Source organism: Scophthalmus maximus, chromosome 11, assembly GCF_022379125.1.
Source record: "Scophthalmus maximus strain ysfricsl-2021 chromosome 11, ASM2237912v1, whole genome shotgun sequence".
Taxonomy (NCBI): Eukaryota; Metazoa; Chordata; class Actinopteri; order Pleuronectiformes; family Scophthalmidae; genus Scophthalmus; species Scophthalmus maximus.
In genome coordinates, this window is record NC_061525.1 from 4,282,501 (window position 1) to 4,301,759 (window position 19,259).

General features: G+C 48.3%; 1 protein-coding gene and 1 long non-coding RNA gene across 3 annotated transcripts in view; one reads left to right on the top strand and one right to left on the bottom strand.

The window, feature by feature from the left end:
• LOC118299020 (large neutral amino acids transporter small subunit 4-like) overlaps positions 1 to 17,440 on the top strand; it is a 27,495-nt gene extending 10,055 nt beyond the window's left edge. For both annotated transcript variants that reach the window (XM_035622371.2, XM_035622372.2), the window contains exons 4-14: positions 106 to 161; positions 383 to 459; positions 7,661 to 7,753; positions 7,849 to 7,982; positions 8,454 to 8,665; positions 11,077 to 11,220; positions 11,818 to 11,944; positions 12,061 to 12,193; positions 12,555 to 12,628; positions 13,044 to 13,167; positions 13,273 to 17,440. In XM_035622371.2, coding sequence (XP_035478264.1) covers positions 106 to 161; positions 383 to 459; positions 7,661 to 7,753; positions 7,849 to 7,982; positions 8,454 to 8,665; positions 11,077 to 11,220; positions 11,818 to 11,944; positions 12,061 to 12,193; positions 12,555 to 12,628; positions 13,044 to 13,167; positions 13,273 to 13,434 — 1,336 coding nt within the window. In that variant the 3' untranslated portion in view covers positions 13,435 to 17,440. The remainder of the gene's footprint in view (positions 1 to 105; positions 162 to 382; positions 460 to 7,660; positions 7,754 to 7,848; positions 7,983 to 8,453; positions 8,666 to 11,076; positions 11,221 to 11,817; positions 11,945 to 12,060; positions 12,194 to 12,554; positions 12,629 to 13,043; positions 13,168 to 13,272) is intronic.
• Positions 16,741 to 19,205, bottom strand: LOC118299026. The gene is made up of 3 exons (XR_004789747.2): positions 18,048 to 19,205; positions 17,481 to 17,532; positions 16,741 to 17,376 (listed from the first exon to the last, which is right to left on the bottom strand). It is a non-coding gene; the product is annotated as an uncharacterized LOC118299026 (long non-coding RNA).
• Positions 19,206 to 19,259: the final 54 nt, after the last annotated feature.

Sequence of the window (19,259 nt, forward strand, 5' to 3'; positions counted from 1 at the left end):
GGAATTTAAAACAATCTGACATGATATGTGTCCAACAGTCGTGGCCTGTTTGCTTTGGTTTATTGCCTTCCTCCTGTTCATACCCATCACTTTGTGCGTTCTCAGTGCCTGCTTTGCCTTTTCCTGCCTCCTCATCGCCTACGGAGCCAGTGATCCCACCAGTACGTATCTTTATTCATGTCATCTCTCATGCATCATGTTAATGGCATCATATGTCCAATCAGGGGCTGCCATTCCTCACACACGGCTCTCTGTCGATGCGCTTTTGTAAGTGAGCAATGTCATACAGCGCATTCACACAGAGGTGTGTTTGCGGCCGGCGAGTTGTCTTCACCACACTGCATCTGTCTGTGTCACTAATCTGCTGTTTCTTTCCCTGCAGATCTGTCCATACTGATCTTCTTTGCGTTGGCGCTGAACGGGTTTGGAGGCATGTGCATGACCTTCACTTCTCTGACGGTGAGTGATACATTTGGCACAAGACATGGCAGAAAGGTGGCGGACAAAGAGTAAATGTTAGAATCCTTTTAATGAGGAGCAAAGTCACACGTGGCATAACATCATTTTTTTGCCAACATTTGATTTGTAATATGGTGTTCGGTTGGTGTCCAAGGTTAGTTTGAAAAGTAAGCAGTAGCCCCGACAACAACTAAAAAAATGAAAGTGATGTTAGAATACTGCATAGCTTCCATGTTATTTCCACCGTCTGACTTAAAAGCACATGACCACACCTTTGTCGTTGGGAAAGTGGAAACATCCATCACACAAATACAGTAGATGATATTTTCAGATGCGAGATGCCTAAAGTTGATATTTTGTTGTCACTGATCAAATGACGCTAGGCAAATGCTCCTGGAACATTTCAACCAATAAGACAGGCCAACTTCGACCGATTTATAACTGCAAAATTCCGTTGTGGAGTCAAACCCTGGTGAACTTTGACATGCTATTGCTTCTGACCAAATGCAAACTGTCTTCACAAAAAAGATGAGCTTATATGCGTATTAAAATTTGTTGTAATACTTCTAAATACATTTTTTTCTTTGGCCAATTTAGTTTATCGTGCACTTTGGGACTGAGTGTTAGCTTCCTAAGGAACTGGTAGCATTTAGTCAGCCTATTTCATTTCATATATTTATTTATAAGGTAAACAAACATATTTATGTCAATTTGCCAGTGTTACCGAGATGGCTAATGTTCCTCCTCCTTGCCAAAGGGAAGATTTACTCACACCAATTTAATGAGGATGTGACATTTAACCGCTGAGCAACTACCCCGTGTGACCAAACATTGACATAGAAAAGAAAAAAGGAAGACAAAACTCCATATGAGCTGGAGGAAAATGAGGAAGCACACATCTGGTATTTACTGCAGTGAAAGTATCAGCAAATCAGCCCTGCAGAGATACAGTATGGGGGGGAACCAGGCAAGGGTGCGCGCGGAAGGGTGGAGGAGGGAGGCACCAACAAGAGGAGAGATGGATGGAGGAGGAGAGATGAAGCCAAAGATAAAGACGTCTGGGCAGATGAGACTACGGGGAGGAAGCCATTGAGCAGCGCCTGGTAGGCGAGGAGAAGAGGCGGGGATGGAGAAAAATTGCCAGTGGTCAGGATGAGCTCATCACTCGGAGAGAAGTGCTGCATCACAAGAGAGCAGGGCCACGTGAGACAGACAGAGAGAGAGAGAGAGAGTGGTTAAAACAGAGTCTGTATTAGTGATATATTATTTACTCCCGCTCTGCCAAAAAAAGACCTCTCCTCATAACTATTTAATGTACACAAGAACACATGGATTGCCAGCGCGTGTGTGTGTGTGTGTGTGTGTGTGCAACAGAATGTTCATTGAAGGTGAAAGTGCATGTCTGGGGTTCGACTAGTGTCGCAGAATCCGAAGGTGAATTCGCTACGGCTCCTGCGAAAAACAAACTCCGTCATGTCCGTCGCGTGGAAGGTGAAATGAACAATGCGTGTGTGTTGCTTGGCTACCGAGCGTGAACAATCTGTTACTTTGACACAAAAACACAGCGAGAGCACAGACAGGTGCTCTGAGGAGACAAACAGGAAGCAGCGACAGGGGAACTGAGTGCACGTGTGTGCGTGTGTGTGTGTGTGCGTGTGTGTGTGTGTCTGTTTTCCCACCCATGCGTTGCAGTTTCCTGTCCTTGACTGCTGGGACCCTGACTGACACCACCGCCCTCCCTAACCTGCTTTCCCAGTCTTTAGTCTCGGGCCTTGTTGTTTCTTGTCTTCTCCACTGTCGGCCGCCCTCGCCTCGGCAAGGCCAGACCTGCACACAACCGACAGCACTATGTCCCGTGCACGCGTGCAGGAAGGTATCTTACTCTATGTCGGGGTGTGTGTTGTTCACGTTTTCGGATGTGTGTTGTCTTAGCTGCGAGCACCCGAGAACCCACTGTAAGCTGAGTTACAGCTCCCTGCAGGCCTCAGCCAATGTTTCATTTATCCCGCTGCCTCAGCACGCGTGTGTGTGTGTGTGTGTGTGTGTGTGTGAGAAAGAGAGAGATCAAGACAGAATTAGTTCTGTTGTTTGGATCAGGCTTTTCCTCTTCCCTGCCCTTTCCTGGATCTCTGGGTCAGGGCTCATCCACAAGGAAAACATGTATTTTAAGAAACCTGTAACCTTTATCTGTCAGAGGGGGGGGAGCTCTGACACAGCATCTCGGGCATCATCGGCCAGTGAAACTCCTCAGGTCAATGTGACCCGCCAAGTGTGTGTGTAATTGTGTGTGTGTTTTAATTTAGTTCTTCCATCTCGTTTCTGTCCTTGTGTCCCCTCCTTTCTTGCTTTTTTTCTGAGGAGCCTTAACTGCACAGTTTGGCTCTTCCCCCTCCTTCTCTCTCTCTTTTTTCCATTATAATTCCTTCTCTTCGTCTTTGTTTGCTTCACTTCCTCATTCTCTCCTGTGGATGCACTCTCAGCACTCATTGTTCCTGCCACGGGAAACAGGGAGTGACGAGGAGGAGGGGGAGGAGGAGGAAGATGTCCGTCATTACTCCCATTCTGAGTTCATAGTAACCTCAATGTTATAGAAAACATAAGTACAGCCCCCCCCCCCCCCCTCTCTCTACATATGCAGTACACACTGTATGTCCACACCCACAGGCACACATGAAGCCCCTCCTCTTGTTCTCCGTCCTGCTCGCTGCACGTGTTGCAGCCCCCTATGCATCCTGGGTTTGGTTTCCTTGTGTGAAGCTCTGCTCACTGCCCATTATACTTTCTACATGATACCTTATTATGTGCATTTCCTTTATAACTGATCCCATATTTTTTTTCTGTAACCTGCAAGCTGATTGGCTGATCGCTTAACCGAGTCCCTGCCTGAAACTGCCTGCCTTCACTGTTGTTTTTTAGTTGAGGGACCTATAGGGCTCTGGACATTTTCTCTTTGATGAAAGGGCACCTAACTGTAATTTCTTGTCAAAGGGAAAATGCATGAAATGCACACACAGCACTCCACTCTGCCTGGTGAAGGGATGAGAGCAATAAGGCAGTGCGATAAGGCTGTGGACTATTTTTTTTTTTTTAACCGTGCAGGAGATGGCAGGGTGAGATGGAGGGAGGACAGTATATGCTCTGTTTACTGCATGTGACCACATGAAATGAAGGGACAGGCGAGAGAAGTGGGGGGGGGGGGGGGGGGTGAATGCCAAAGGTCGGAAGTCTCTCTGTAATATGAGATGGGAGCCGGCCAGACACGGCAGCAGTCGCTGATATCAGGCTCACGCGGACGAGGCTTGGCGCAGCGGGCTCTTCCAGCGCGTTTGCTGGGTCTAGTTTGTGAATCCCTTCCAGACACGGAGGGGGGTCATAGCACTTTGTTCAGGGACACCTCAGCCCCATTTTCCTGCTGGGAAGACTCGCGTTCACTGGTTTCAGTCCAAAACATATGGAGCTCGGCCTTGAAAATATAATAAGACTCCTAATAAGAGGGAGCAAAACATGACGTCAGATCGATGGGAGGATCGCGGTCTGGCGTATGTCAGCTGGTGTTTACTGATCTTATGGCCTCATCGGGGTGCTCTGATGGATGGGAGTCCCATCCTGTGCTCCAGGGCAGGACCGGTCAGAGCCGGTTCTCGGTGCTCCGGCAGCAGGCAGCTGAAGTTTCCACTCGCTGCAGCAGACGCTCTTCCTTATTTCATTTCTCTGTGCTTTCCTCTCGAATGACTCTGTCCCGATTCCTCTTCTCCCCGACCCCCACCCGTCTGACTTTAGGCTCAGCATGTTCTCCCCGCTCCCTCGGCCTCTTTGTCTCCTCGCTCTCTTCCCCCTCCTTTCACCATTTTCGAACGCTCGGCACACCATCTTAACCCGCCGTGACTTACAAAATATGCGAGGCCCCGGCCAAGAAGTCTGCACTCGCAGGGGAACATTGGAAAGTAAGCAGGCATCTACAGCGGTTCGATATAAGTCGGACCTCATTAAAAAGAAATGCAACGTGAGAAGTGCGGCGTCTCTGTGCGCGACTCCAGAGTGAAAACATTTACACATTTACGTTCACGAGGAGATACGGGTTCCGACAGGTCAGAGCTTGTAACGTCATCGCCAAGCAAAACACGATAATGATAAAGAAGTGGGTCACAAGGTGCGCAGTACTAAATAGGGAATCCCCTGGATCCCGTTCAAACAAAACCATTCTTTTTAAGTATCTCTGTGTCTCAGGAGATAACTGTGATTCCTTTATTTTGTGATCGCAACAAATGCCAGCACGCCCACAGTGTGCGCCACCTCCACCACTGCTGAGCCCCCCCCCCCCCCCCCCCCCCCCACCCCCCACCCTGATCTCTTATCTCCAGGTGACTGCTCTGAGGCAAAAAATAGCCCTTCGCTGGCTGTCCAAACACCGAGCCCATCTGTGTGTGTGTGTGTGTGTGTGTACCCTGGCGCTCTGTGCTTGGATACGCGGCGTCCACACAGAGCCAACAAAGGAGCGATTGAGGGATAGGAGCAATAACAAAAGTCGACGGCGGGCCTCATCGTTTTGAAGAGGCGACCACGCAGGAGCTCGCTCTCCTCGTTTTCTTCCGCCACTCGCGCCAGAGACAAGTGTACCGACCGCAATGTCTGCGATGATTGGAATGAGGAGACGAGTAGTCGGTGACGTTAATGTTTAACGGGGAGAGAAGGGTGTAGGCGAGGAAGCGGCACAAACGTTCGGTAAATGCCTCTGATATAGGAACTACTTGAACACATACCCTAACGTCCGAGCAACACAGGCAATGCGTTGATTTTATGATCGGAAAACCCCTGCTGCTTTCTAAAGGGGAAATGTTAATTCATTCATGTCGATTAGGATTGAAAAGTATTATGTGTGCGGGGTGTCATGGCAGCAACGTCGGTCACATCTGTCACATCTTGTGCGTCTGGTGCTGTCACGGCACCGCCAGTCGCTTGTCTTGCGCCCGTTCGCAGGTGATGCCTCAGCGGAGCCTTTGTCTTCCGGTGTTTAACGGTCACAAAGCGTACCTGTCCGCTCGGCTGATGTGTCGTTGACGCCAGCAAACGCAAAAACACTGTTATACGTCCCCCGTCAAGTCCGACAGCCGCTCCTCCCATCGCTTTTCTCCTGACGCCACCAATCACCACTTCTTCTTTCACGATGAGCCGGCCAAACTGGTTTGTGACATGTTTTTGGGAAACGGTTGTTCTCAGCAGCAGCTGTCTGTAACATCCCCCCCCCCCCCCCCCCCCCCCGCCCCCGGGGGCCCAGTAACCCAGAAAAACTTCCCTGTGTGATGCAAGGCCAATGCTGAGCTCAGTATCACCACAAGGGCCGCACACGTGGCTCTCGCTCACACAGATGGCTCGAGGTTTCTCTCTGGTTCTGCCGCTCACCTGTGCGCTCGCAGGGAACCTTCGCCAGTGCACGCTGTTGCGTCCACCAGGTTAACCGGAGCAAGATTTCATTCAAACTAAGCGTGTACTTTTAAACCAAATTTTTTTTTACATTTATTTCGCTATTAGAATATATGCAAAGTGCACAATGGATGTGTTGTAAATCAACCTAGAATTTTATGTCAAGGATGGATGACGTCCCCTCCCCCCCCCGTATTCATTTCCCCAACAGTCCCTTACTCCAAAGCATGCCCTTATTCCTTCTTTCCAAAGTTTATGCTATTCATGGAGCTCTTACGACAGGCTGGACTTGAACAAAATAAAAAACAAAAAACGGACCCATCGTCACAGGCGAAAGGAAAAGGAAGTGAGAGAGCAACAGTGGGGGAATCTGAACCTGTTGACTCTGCATAGATATCATGCGTTGGCCTCGATCTGCCGTGACCACACCAAGTCTGCTGAGCTAGACACAAGCTGAGCTGGTCATTTGCGTCCCCCCCCCCCCCCCCCCCCCCCCCCCCAAATTCGTCCACTCCTGTTTCTCCGGAGCGGCACTCAACCGCAAGAATCCAGTTATGACACTTTACTGGTGTGCAGCTCACCTTTGGTCCAATAAATCCGGGGAGTGGCGTCTGTGTGTGGGGTGAGCGGGTCCAGCTATCTGACTAACAAGCTGCGCCCCCGCGGTGACCAGAGAGGCCGGATGGACGGGCTGACGGACAGATGAGGACAACGGGGAGGGGGGACAGGAGGGAACTCTCAGGGCACTTTTTGCAGCTTATGACCCATAATAATGCCCCCCCCCCCCCCAATAGTAACTCCCTTCCCCCCACTCCTTCTCCGGGGGAATCACTTCACTCACTGTTGCAGATTTGAAGTCTGATATCCTCTCCTCAGTTTAGAACTATGTGATCTTGACGACATTAATGAAGCAGACGATAAATCGCCCATGCTCTCCGTTGCAGTTTTCTTTTTTTTTACCCCCGCTTTGTTTTTGACTCGCAGTCGAAGGCTGTTTACAGTCTGAGGCTGCCTGGTTAAGGACAGCGTGTGCTCTTGTTTTTACGAGTCGAGTCGAGTGTTGAGCGTCATTGTGCAAGACGACTCTCTCTGCACGACTTCAAACCATGGAACATAGAAAAAAGGGGGGGGGGGGGGGGGGAAGCAGCAGGCCAGCAGACTGGCTGTACTTTGCGGCGACGAGCCCGTCAATAGACGGCAACGTAGAGCACCAGGTCATGGTGTTTTGCCTGCATATGAGCAAATGGCTGTTCATCCGCGCCGAGTGATCCTCGCATGGATAGAGGACGACTCTTATTTCTTTCAAATCAAACTCTGAATTTGAAAGAGGAGGAGAGTTCAACGTCTTCTTTCAAAAGTGACATCGTTTTGCTCTGGGCCAGTAGAGGTCGTTGTCTCTTAATGACGCCGCAGCACAGTGTGCAGTGACTGTACCACTCTTTGTTTTTCAGTCTCAAAAAGCAAAAAGCAAACCAAAACCACCTCCTCGCTCCGCCACTAAGGCCTCCTGTAGGCTGTTTTTTTCTTCCTCCACTTCCACAGTGACATTTCACCGGTCGTCGGTATGTTGTGTTGTTAAGTGGATAACGGATTTGTAACCCTTAAGCCTCGGGCCGACGGTGTTTCACGGTCATGTTAATCACATTCTGATGTCATAAAGAGGTCAGGGTCAAGCTTTCCGCCCTGTGTTCTTTCCAGTGAGTCTCTGCACAGCGTGTGTTTGTGTGCGGTCACACGAGGTCTTCAGCCCTGTTTGTTTTTTTTCTTTCTGTCCCCACAGCTCCCCAACATGTTTGGTGACCTGAGGTCGACCTTCATCGCCCTGATGATTGGATCCTACGCCTCCTCCGCTGTCACCTTCCCCGGCATTAAGGTGAGCTTGTCCTTCTCGTCTCATAGGTGATGCTCTCATGTTAACTAAGAATGTGTTACTCACTCTCCGTTATGCTGTTTGGGCACCGTCTGCAGGTGATCTACGATCTGGGTGCCACCTTCATCTCCATCCTGACCGTTTGGGCCGGCTGTGCCTGCCTCGTCTTCGTCAACTGCTTCGTCAACTGGCCCCTGGAGCCCTTCCCCGGCCCGGAGGACATGGATTTCACGTAAGATGAATAGACACACGCAACTCCCTCATTCTGGCGTGCAACACAAAGGCATGTAGACATTTCTGTAGCCTCCGGCTACCATTGTCAAGCGTTCTTCGCAATGCCTGGTAGCTAACCTCGGGCAAAAGTCGCCGCAAACGGATTCTGACTGATCCCAGACAGGCTGCATTCTCCACTGAGATCACTGTATTACCACACACATGTACAAGATAGCACAGACACGCACGCTCACACACACACACACAAATCCCAGAGTAATGCAGCAGAGGCCAGGGGAGCCTTAAAGACAGGAAAGACCATGAATCCAGATGATCAGTCGTCTTCCCTCTCCGTCTGCCGCATGTTTTTTTCCTTCCCTCATGTCCTCCCTGCTCCTGTTTCCATACATAATATTTGGGGCATTTTTTTCCTTCCCTCTGCTGCCTATCAAGCTTTCACCTTGTCGTCTTCTTCCACCACGTCCCTCAGGGTGAAGATCAAGTTCAGCTGGCTGGGCTTTGACCACAAGATCACGGGGAAGCAGTTTTACCGCCAGGTGACCACCGTGGGGCGCCGCCTCAGCGTCGGCAACTCCATCAAGCAGCAGCACCAGCCGCAAAAAGACCTGGCCACGCAGGAGGCCAACAAGCTGTGCCTGTCCACCGTGGACCTGGAGGTGAAGTGCAAGGCGGGGGGAGAGAGTAAGTCTGAAAAAACTAGCTCGGATTTAAGCTCCCATAGTGCCACCGCTGTCTGTGCTCTGTAAGGAGAGAAGAAATCCCCCCCCAGAAAAACGCAGGTGTATCATCATTCGCGCTCCTCGCCGCTCAAAGTCTTGAGAAGAGGCCGTCCCCCTATTTGTTGTGTCCCCTTTCCCAACATCTCAAAAGCCAATCTGCTGCTGAGCTTTCCAAAGCAACAGTGCCTCACACGGTCCTGGAGAGGAATAGTGATATGCGCCCTTTTCGCAAGTCACAGTGGACATAAATGTCCCGTACAGTCCTCCTCCAACTGATCACTCTTCGAGTGCTGTAAATCTACGTAATGTGCGATTTGACAGTCAGCGTCGCCTCGTAGCTCTAAAAAACACGAAACCCCCCCCAGGCCTGACCTACATCTGTACACACAAGCCCCCCCTGACAGCCCTGTACTGTCCCTAAATGGCCCCTTTTCCTCTGTCCTACATCCATGCCAAGCTCACCTCTGTTACCCCGACACCTCCAGGCCTCTTCAGGCCTTCCTGGCTCTCACACCGTGGTCACGGACTCCCACTGGTCGCGGGTTGGGGTGGGGGGTGGGGTGGGGGGGGGGTCTCTTTGGTACCAAACGGACCGTGGAATCAGTTTGGACCGCGTTCCTAGAAAAGCTGCTCGGCTGGTGTGTGGCACGCCAGCAGGGAGCTCTCCAGGAGCATTGTTGTGGGTTGAAGTACCGAGCCAGTCCAAGTGTGTGTGTGTGTGTGTGTGTGTGTGTGTGTGTGTCAGGACACTCATGGTCGGTTTCGTAACAGCTGGACATATTCCGTCTGTCAGGAGCAGACCCTGCTCACACTGCTCTAATTTGCTGGTAGCTGTGAACATTTCAGTGCGTTCACTTGAGATCTACGGTTTGCAAACCCAAACTGTGCAGCTGTTCCGACACACACACACACACACAGACTGGCTGGTTATGACTAGTTTGTTAGGTAAACTACAACTCGAGCCAGCACTGAAGAAAACCAGCGACGGTCTATTATCCATCTGATCGTTTACATTTTTATGTCAAAATAAAATAGGTACTGTGTAAATTTATATATTTTTAAATTTTCTTGTGGCTACGACTGCCCGTATCAACGCAGCAACAATATGAAATCCCACTTGGAGATAATCTTAAGGGGGGCATTGACTGTAATAAATCTGGTTTTGTGACCTTGTCCATCTAACATGTCATCTTTTGTGCTAAAACATTAAAAAAAATGACACGCTGAGCTCAGATGGTGGTCACTGTAAATACTATACCTGCTAAACAACAACTATTTTGTGGGTGAAAGTGCATATGAAAAATAATAATGCCTCACAAGCCTGACCTGTTACCGAACGATTGCCTTGATTAAAGCTCGGACGGATACCCCGTTGTTCTGGGTGATAGACCCATCTGCTCCGTCCGTGCGCCCACCATTTATTGGTTTGTCCGGTAGTGCTCCGCCATATGGGCAGTCGTGTCCATTTTCCATTTATATTCACAACCTTGATTAATGATCAACTTTTCCAAGAAGCCGCCATTCTTTGCGCTCTCCCCAGGCCAAACAGCTTCTCATGCGCGGTTGAGACGTGTTACCGTGGCACCCAGCGGCGAGTGGGAATATTTAGATGGCAATCGCTTCCCCCCTCTCTCCCCGGACGGCACGCTCCGCGGACGAAGCACATTGGTGGAGTTTTCCATCCATCTGTGGAAGTTCAGTGCTGCGGCTTTACCCGCCGACTGCGGAGGCTCAGAAGTGATCACGGGTTGTGTAGCGAAATGCAAAACAAGGAGTGTTCTACCTCTCTGAGATGGTGTACACATGAAGAGTAGGTTTTCTGTCCAAATGTGAAGGGAGGGTACATTCATACCATCATTTTGAAATTGTCCACTTTAAAAATAACAACAACATTATGGGAGTGAAACATGACATCGCTGGAGTACCGCTTTAAAATGTTCTTTATGACATGGTGTCCAGCGGTGAGGTGCATATTCAGAGGTCATTTAATGATCTGACAACGCTTGCCTGAATAGAAACCGACTTCTGCGGACTCTGCGCTGTCTTGGCTGGAACGAGCACCGAATCTTCAGTCGTTTGGAAACTCTGAAATGTTCAGTTTTGCAAACGCTTTTATCTTCACGGGGAGACCGTGGGTGTGAGATCGTGAAAATACAGACTCATAAACAACAGACAACTTGTTAAAAAGGAACCCGATTTTGTTCCAGCCCAGGGTTTGCAAAGGGGAAGATTGAAGAGCCTCAAATAAATTTCATTTGAATTGTTCAGGGACGTGTTTATACAGTATATTACTGTCTGGTTGGACGGAGCCCTGACCCCAATGACCTCCTCTCTCTCTCTCTCTGTCTCTCTCTCTCTCGCCTCTCTCTGCAGCTCAGTCCTTCATGAAAAGCATCCTCAGTCCCATCTTCTTGCTGAGCCTCATCACCATGTGCGTGACCCAGCTGCGCCTCATCTTCTACATGGGCGCCATGAACACCATCTTGGAGTCCCTGACCGCGGGAGACCTAAGCACAGGTGTGTGCGTGGCAGTGGATTTTTAAACTGTACATGCAAACACTAGATTTAGAAAATGGTTGCTTCTTATCTTCAACACCTGACCACAGACATGTCTCCGTGCTGCAGTGACTGTTCGCTTCTTCTCGAGACTGTTTGTGTCTTTTCTCTCTGCTCTTCAACACCTAACTCTCCCCTTACTGCTGCTCTCTGCTCAGCTAACTTGCTCGTGTAAAGTGCCTGTTGTTAACTCCAGCTCCATCTTCCCTTTTACCCTTCGCCTCTCTCTTTTCCCGCCATGCTGACTTCCTGCTGCTGTTGCAGTGGAGAGGATGCAAGTGGGTAAGAGACGTCAGGCCAAAGTTACAAAGATCTAACCACCTACACACCCCTCACACAGAATGGCGCTTGAGTTGGAATGTTTGGTCACAGGACAGAAAACCCCTGTGACGTTTCACAAACCTGTCTTCCTGTCAGTGTGCAGTGTGTGTGCTTGTCTTATCTCCCCCTAAACTCTCCATACCGTTCGTTCCATGTGCAAAATACGAATAGGAAAACACGACGATAGGAGAAAAGACACGATGATAACTCGCATCTGTACTGTCGTCTGTCTCTCAGTGAGCGTTTACACGTCCATCTTTGGCGTGCTCCAGCTTTTGTGTCTGGTCACCTCACCCGTGATCGGCTACGTCATGGACTGGAGACTCAAAGATTGCGAGGATGAGAACGACAAGAGCGCCAATAGGTGAGGTAGCCGCACACAGAGACACACATGTTCAGACAGGGGACTCGGAGGAGAAGGAGAAGAAAAAGCCGCAAAAACAAAGCCTGGATTTATTTATTTTACGTGTGTTCCACCAGGGAGCCCGGTCAGCCCCGTGGCCCCGACAAACAGATCCAGAAGATCGTCAACGCCACCAGAGCCTTCATTTTCACCAACCTGCTCCTCGTCGGCTTTGGATTCACCTGCATCGTCCCCAACCTGCCTCTTCAGGTACACATGCACAGCAGTGTATTTAAAAAAAAAAATGTATTTACCTTTTTGGGGTAAGTGCACATTTCCCCAGAATGGTGTCCTCACACGGCACTTACACTGCAGCGAAACGGAGAGAGAGAGAGACAGACTGTAGAAATGTACATGATGTCCAAACAGGAGCAGTGACATGGCATTGCAGCGGCGACTGATATTTGCAAGTGCTCCGGCGACACCTACTGGACAGAGGGAGTCACAGCGCCTTGTTTACCGACGCTGATTCTGATTTATCAAAGATGAGAGCCATTCGTCAGCGAGACAGGAACAGCCGCAAAACGGACCTGGTGCTTAACGGGACTCGTATCTGTTTGTCTCCCTCCAGATTCTGTCCTTTGTCCTGCACACCATCGTCAGAGGCTTCATCCACTCGGCGGTCGGAGGCCTCTACGCCGCTGTGTAAGTGTGCCAAAGTTTAATGGCTGATAAGCACACGACGATAAAGTACAAATACCCGACATCATTGAATGTCGTACGAGCAACTGGGCCAAAAATATGTGGACACCCGAACATTACACACACATCCGAGACAGTGACATCCTGATTCGTTAGCTAATGTCACCGACTCAGTTCACTGAGTTTATGACTCTTTCTAATTGTGCTTCTGTTAGAATAGGTTTCCCAAAATTGTTACTTATGACTGCTGTTTAAATAGTCTTTACTCGTGTCCACATACTTTTGGCAACATAGTCTCCGATCAACTGAGTGTGCAGCATATTTTTAATTAATAAGGAATTGATATTCATAATCACTGTATGTATGAGCTCATTTTAGTCATGACCCCCATCTGAGACGTCTTGTTTGTCCCCCGCAGGTACCCATCCTCTCAGTTTGGCAGCCTGACAGGCATGCAGTCTCTGATCAGCGCTCTGTTCGCCCTGCTCCAGCAGCCTCTCTTCATGGCCATGGTGGGACCCCTGGAAGGAGACCCTCTCTGGGTAAGATACCGACAGTGGCAGAGCGAGTGCCGTGGGAGACATTTGAACATTTGAATCTGGAGGCTCACATCACTGTGTCGGTCTTGACCCGTATGCCGTCCTCAGGTGAACGTGGGCCTGCTGGTGCTGAGCATGATGGGATTCTGCCTGCCCCTCTACCTGCTGTGCCACAGCCGTCACCTCCAGCGCCTCAGAGACGAGCGCGAAGAGGACCCCAAGATCTACGTCAAGATCAACGACGGCAGCAAGCCCGAGGCCTTCGTCTAGACCGAGAAGAAAGAGTGGAGAGTTCCTACACCAAAAAGAGACGAGAGAGGCGGCGGGGAGAGGGAGGAGGGGAGGGAGGGAAGGCCGGTGGAGGCCATTTACAACTCTGTTCTGCATCACCTCCCTCCCTTATACACACACACACATCTTGACACACACTCTCCATCACACTGCCATATTGCCATTTGGCCAAACATGACGGCGCACCACTGTGACACCCAGTTTCGCCCTCCCTCATCTGTTGAGTATACACTGTGGGAGCTCTGACACACACGTACACAATAATACACATCCTCTCCAGCCACGGTGAGATTTGTGTTTGTGTGTGCGTGTGTGTGTGTGTGTGTTCGACTGCATCTTTGAAATGAGGAGAAAAATAGACCAATGGGAGAAAGAAGAAGACACCCAAATGACTCCTCTTCGTCACTTTTGTCATCTTTACTTGTCAGTGTTACGCGTGTCTCTGGCGGTCGACCCGTTTAGCCGCTGCCAGTCCTACTTACAAATCACAGAAGAAGATGCCGGCCGATGGAAAATGAGGAAAACTTGGAGGAGACAAATTCCTCGGCGACAGTACTGTGCGTTGACAACACCCAGGTTAACCACATGACATAAACTGGTGTGTTGCGAACATGTAGTAACCACTGAGTAACCACGGCGACCTTTGCTCTCTGATTGATCAAGGTTTGAGTCTAAATGGGGCTGCCTGGTTTATTCGTGAGGACTCAAGCATTGTCTGGGAGACCAAAAAAAGTACATGCATGCACATGCACGCACACACACACACACACACACACACACACATATTGACACATGGACACACAAGGCCTGACGTCCCTGCTTCCTCTCGTGCTCGAGGGCATTAACTGAATCCACAGACAGCAGTATTGGTAGCAGTCGGGAGTGAAACGCAGAGTACGAGAGCGCATGGCGCACAGGCAGAGTGGGAGGAAACCTCAGCGGCGTCTCTGTGTACGTGACAAGATGCAGTGCGACGACGTGGCTGCTGGTGTTCAGTAAACTCCACTGCATGATCCCCGTGACGCCAGTGCTCGTCCTATATCACAGTTTCACTCAGTTCACTCAGTCACTCTCGCAGGAACACACTCAAAATTGCCAATGCCGCTCTCGTTTTTCTGTTTCCCAAATCATGAATTCCTAATGTATGTTTGGAATATGTCACCATTTGTTGTTGGTTTTCTTTGTTGTTGGTTTTTTTCAAATGTATTTATTGCAATACAATTGCAGACGTACTGTTAAATCTTTTTTTCCCTCCTGATCTGAAGATGTGGAGGAGGACAAATGTTTAGAGTGATTAGACGCTATTAGACGTTGTGTGTTTTGAAAAGGGTTGTCGCGGCGTAGACGTGGAGAGCCCCGTGTTGCTCCGCTTGCTACACACACGCACACACGAGATTGGCGTTCAGATTCGTCGTAGCAATAAGTGCTTCTGTGGGAATGCCGGGCAACGCGCTGACACACAATCACATACGGAAAGGCGTTTCATTTGATGTGCTGTATCTATGAATCACAAAGGGTGCTAGTCAATTACAGAAATGTGTTTTGAGTATTTTTGTTTTAAGGGGGCAGATGAATTTCATTTTGCCACACAGGCTATAGATTGCCATCAATTTACCAAGAAGGACCGGCTCCTACAGTGGATTTCCAAAGAACCAATCATTCTCTTTGCTCCCAATGGGGTTTTGTGATGATTCTGCACTGTAACACAGTGGAACCACAGTGGCAGCAGCAGCAGCAGCTCTGGGAAACTTGAATTCACCTCTAACAGACATAAAGGGAGATAAGTTTAAAGGTGGCAGGCTGATAAAAAAACAATAGGGTTATTGTCTTTGAAAGAAAAGCCCGGGACACGTCCAGGAGCGTGGAGTGTGTAGAGAACGATACGGGAGGGAGATAAGATTTGCGATTTGATTCAGTCGGCTGTCCACCGGGTGTCGTCGAGCGAGGCCCCTCGGATGTTTTCCCTCTGGCAGTAGACTAACGGAGGCAGGATGTGACACGCCCGGTCCATCTCTCCCTCCGTCCATGTGTCTATCTCTCTATCTTTCTGTCCATCCGTCGCTTTCATCCGCCCATCGGTCCGCAAAAGAACACGTCTCCAAGTGTTAACCGATGACCTAGCTGAGAGACGAGCCCCCGCTGCCACCAGAGGCTCCCAGTGAATGGTTAAGTGAGAAACGAATGGCACATGATGCACTTTAGACCCCTGAAAAAATGGACCTCAGTCGTGTATTTCTGAATGGCCTGCCCCCCCCCACTGTATTGTACACGCAGAGCATGACTGCTTACTGGTGGTGCATTATGCAAAGAATGTATACTCAGAGCTTCAGATGTAGACTTGTAATTCAGAACATGGGGAAACGGAAAAAGATGCTGTTATTTTTTTATACTCAGAGGAAAAACCTACCGCTTGGCATGTTCGTTATGTTGCCTTTATGTGCTCGGACAGCGTGGCCCGGGTCTCGTCTCTCAGCTCGGGACCTTTCGTCGGCGCGGACGTCGCCGTTGTATCACAACTGCAGCCACATTCATCCTTCGCCGAACTGCACGAGTTTGGCGTCTGTAGAGGATCGGGGAGAGCTGTCTGGAGTAGCCTTTGTAATAAGAGTCAAATCCCATTTGTACATTTCTATGCATGTCAAATTGAATGCGGACAGGTGAAAGAAAAGTAGTAATAAGAGGTTTTTTTTAAAAAGTGAAAGGAAAGTGAAGAAAGTAGTAAATCCTCACACAATGCCAGCACTGCATTTATGAAATATATCATTTTTTCAGTCATAGATCTTTGTATTATCCAAACATTTACAACATTGTATTGCTTAAGTACAAATGCAGATAGCAATCTGTCCAGTCTCATCAGGGCCAGTAAGGCAGCCCGGATGTCATTTCACCCTTACGACAAGTTTGAATAGCTTTGATACTAATGCTCAAATGGACATTAATCTTTTTTGTAATAGTTGTTCCTCGCAAAGTGGAGAGAAATTCTTATACTGTGATTCTTATACCACACAAACTCGAGACCTCTGTCTTTTAACACCAGTTGTGTACTCGAGAGATACGATAATGTGAACATTTACATAGAAATGTACAAATCCTTCAATTACTAAAATACAACGTATTCACATTTGTAATTCCGGTAAAAACACACCCATCATGGCACTACTTTAACTCCATAGATGGCATCTCTTAGTGTACTTGACAGATATACTCTGATGCGGCGCTTGGCCATGAATGTGAGTGAAGTTGGACCCGTCCTGAACTCTTGTGTCTTAATCCGAAACTGACAAGTTTTACCATCTGTTTTTATTTTTAATTTTTTCTCAAGCCACAAACTTCTGTCCATTGAAATAACACGTGACACGGTGATGATTAGGCCTGGATAGATGAGCGATGAGTTAGGAGGTGAAATCTTCATGCCCTCAAAATGGGAAAGGAGTGGGTACTTTCCCTCACTGCCGAGACCTTAAACGACCCACCCTGTCCTCGACTGCCGTCATCACCATCCGTCCAATGCCAACTTCCTGGGATATGGATTCTGCACTTCAGTAAATTGGCTAACTGATTGATGTATCGATGAATCGTTCATTCTGTGAAGATGACTCCTCGGGTCAGCGTTTGCTTGTGGGTGATGTTTTCATGGCCCTGATGTGTGATGATAGGAAATGGGGATTTTCTTTTTCTTTTTGCTGAAACACTGATGCCTTGTTTCGCTCCCCCGGCCCCGGCATGTGTATTTTGTATCTTTTCTACATACCATGCCTCCGTTTGAGTTATGTTTTCTTTCATTCTTTTTTGTTTTTGTTTGTACCACTGATGTTTACGAGAATGTGTATCCTCATGGTCCTATATTGTATATTTGGATTTATTTTGTCTTGTACCACAGTATAGCCATCGCCACTGACATTTCAAGTCATGTCGTTTCAACTGAAAGGAAAAAAAAAAAAACCAGATCAATATATGAAGCAAAATAAACACGATAATTTGTATACATGTGTCTCCTCTGTAATTCTGTGAAGGAAGGACTGTACTTTCTCGGCGCAGCAGGGGGCAGACTCTCACTTCGGCACTCTGGCGTGACATCTGGAGTGAAACAGGGCAGACATATCTGCTTCATGCATATGTGAGTGCATTTTGAAACATGGCGTCACACGAAACCAGCTGCACACCAACGTGCCTATAACAAAAGAGCTAACCCTCGGCACAAAGCCAGAACTTATCACAGAGCGAGTTTCACTACAACTGCAACTGCAAAACTTCAAATCTCTAGGTGCAGTCCTTGACTCTCAGGTGAGCTTCTCTGGAAACACAGAGCATATGTTTAAGAAACGCTCACAGTGGCTGTATCCCCTTAGAAGACTCAGCGGCCCCGGGGTGAGCAAGCCGATTCTCGAAGTTGTATAAGAAATCTCTTGTTGGCGAACCCCTCAAATGCCCCTGATCCATCTCCGTACCGAAAGGACTTATTATTATTATTATTATTATTATTAGTTTATTTAAAAGGGGACAGTGCAATTTCATAAAACACATGATTACACATGGTTAAAAAAAGCCAGAATTAGCCAGAAGGCTAAGGAAAAAAAAGAAGAAAAGGGGACCTTGGCAGATGGCGACCATCCTCTCTTCAGCCAGTTTGAGGCCTTGGGCTCCGGGAGGCGCTATAGATTCCCACTGGCCACTAAAAACGTCTTCAAATAATCTTTTATTCCTAGTGTCAATAGTGTCATTATTATACTGCTTATCCGCAGAAATGAAACTCTTCTTATTTTGCTTTTATGTCACTCCTATGTCGTTTTATGTGGCTTTTATGTTGTTTCTATGTGGCTTTTATGTTGCCTTTAAAGTGCTTTCCTGCCAACCCCCGTCTGTCATTGCTGTTTGTGTTGTACGACTGTCAGTCTTCAGGCCTATGTTCAGGCCTCTGTGCGTTTACTGATGAGCGAAAGACAATTTTCCACTCTGGTGGAAAATAAAGTTTCTATTCTACTCTATTCTATGCATGACACGAGCGACATCAGCCGCACAAAGTTTCCTCTGCATTGTTTTTTGTTAATCCCAGAGGGAAAAAATCTGGGTGGAAAAATGAACCGTCTGACTCACAAGTAAACAGGTTGAACCAGAGTTAATGGGTTCTCCCTGTATACTGGTTTGACCACACATGGGCGTAGGCCGCTCCACCGTCTGTGAAGACAAGATGGAGCCTTGTGCACCAACCGATGCTCAATAACCTGTAATCTCCTCACCTACGACTAGAAACCTGCATTTGTTCCATTATCATTTTTTCAATCGGTTGTCAGGCTCATCGGGATCTTTGTGTCGTGTGAGCTTTAAAATGTAGTCGGGTCCATCACGTGATTCTTCCTACAGCCGACAAATGTCAACGTTGAGACCACTTCTGCTTTGAGGAGAGCCGGTGAAGCCTGCTGGTTACACCCAGGCTGCAGTTTTTGTCAAAGCGTGATGGAGCTTTGGCTATTTGAGCCCACACACTTTCTCGTCATGAAAACTTTTGGGAATGTCTGATTAGCATTTACATAGACTTTTTTTTTTAAATATAAATTTGGATTTGGATTTTATTCATTTTTCCTATTTTAATTTCTTATGTGGCCATGTCCTTGTCTGCTTTTTAGCCTTTCTTTCTTCTTGTTAAGCATTTTGGAACATTGATAAGAATAGTACAATATTAATAAAGTGCATTATAATCATGATTATGAGTGACTACAATTTAGCCGATACCGATAACATTAGCAGTAATACAGGTATTGCAGAAGTACTGACGTCAGTCTTCAGGGGGGACGTGACGCCATATC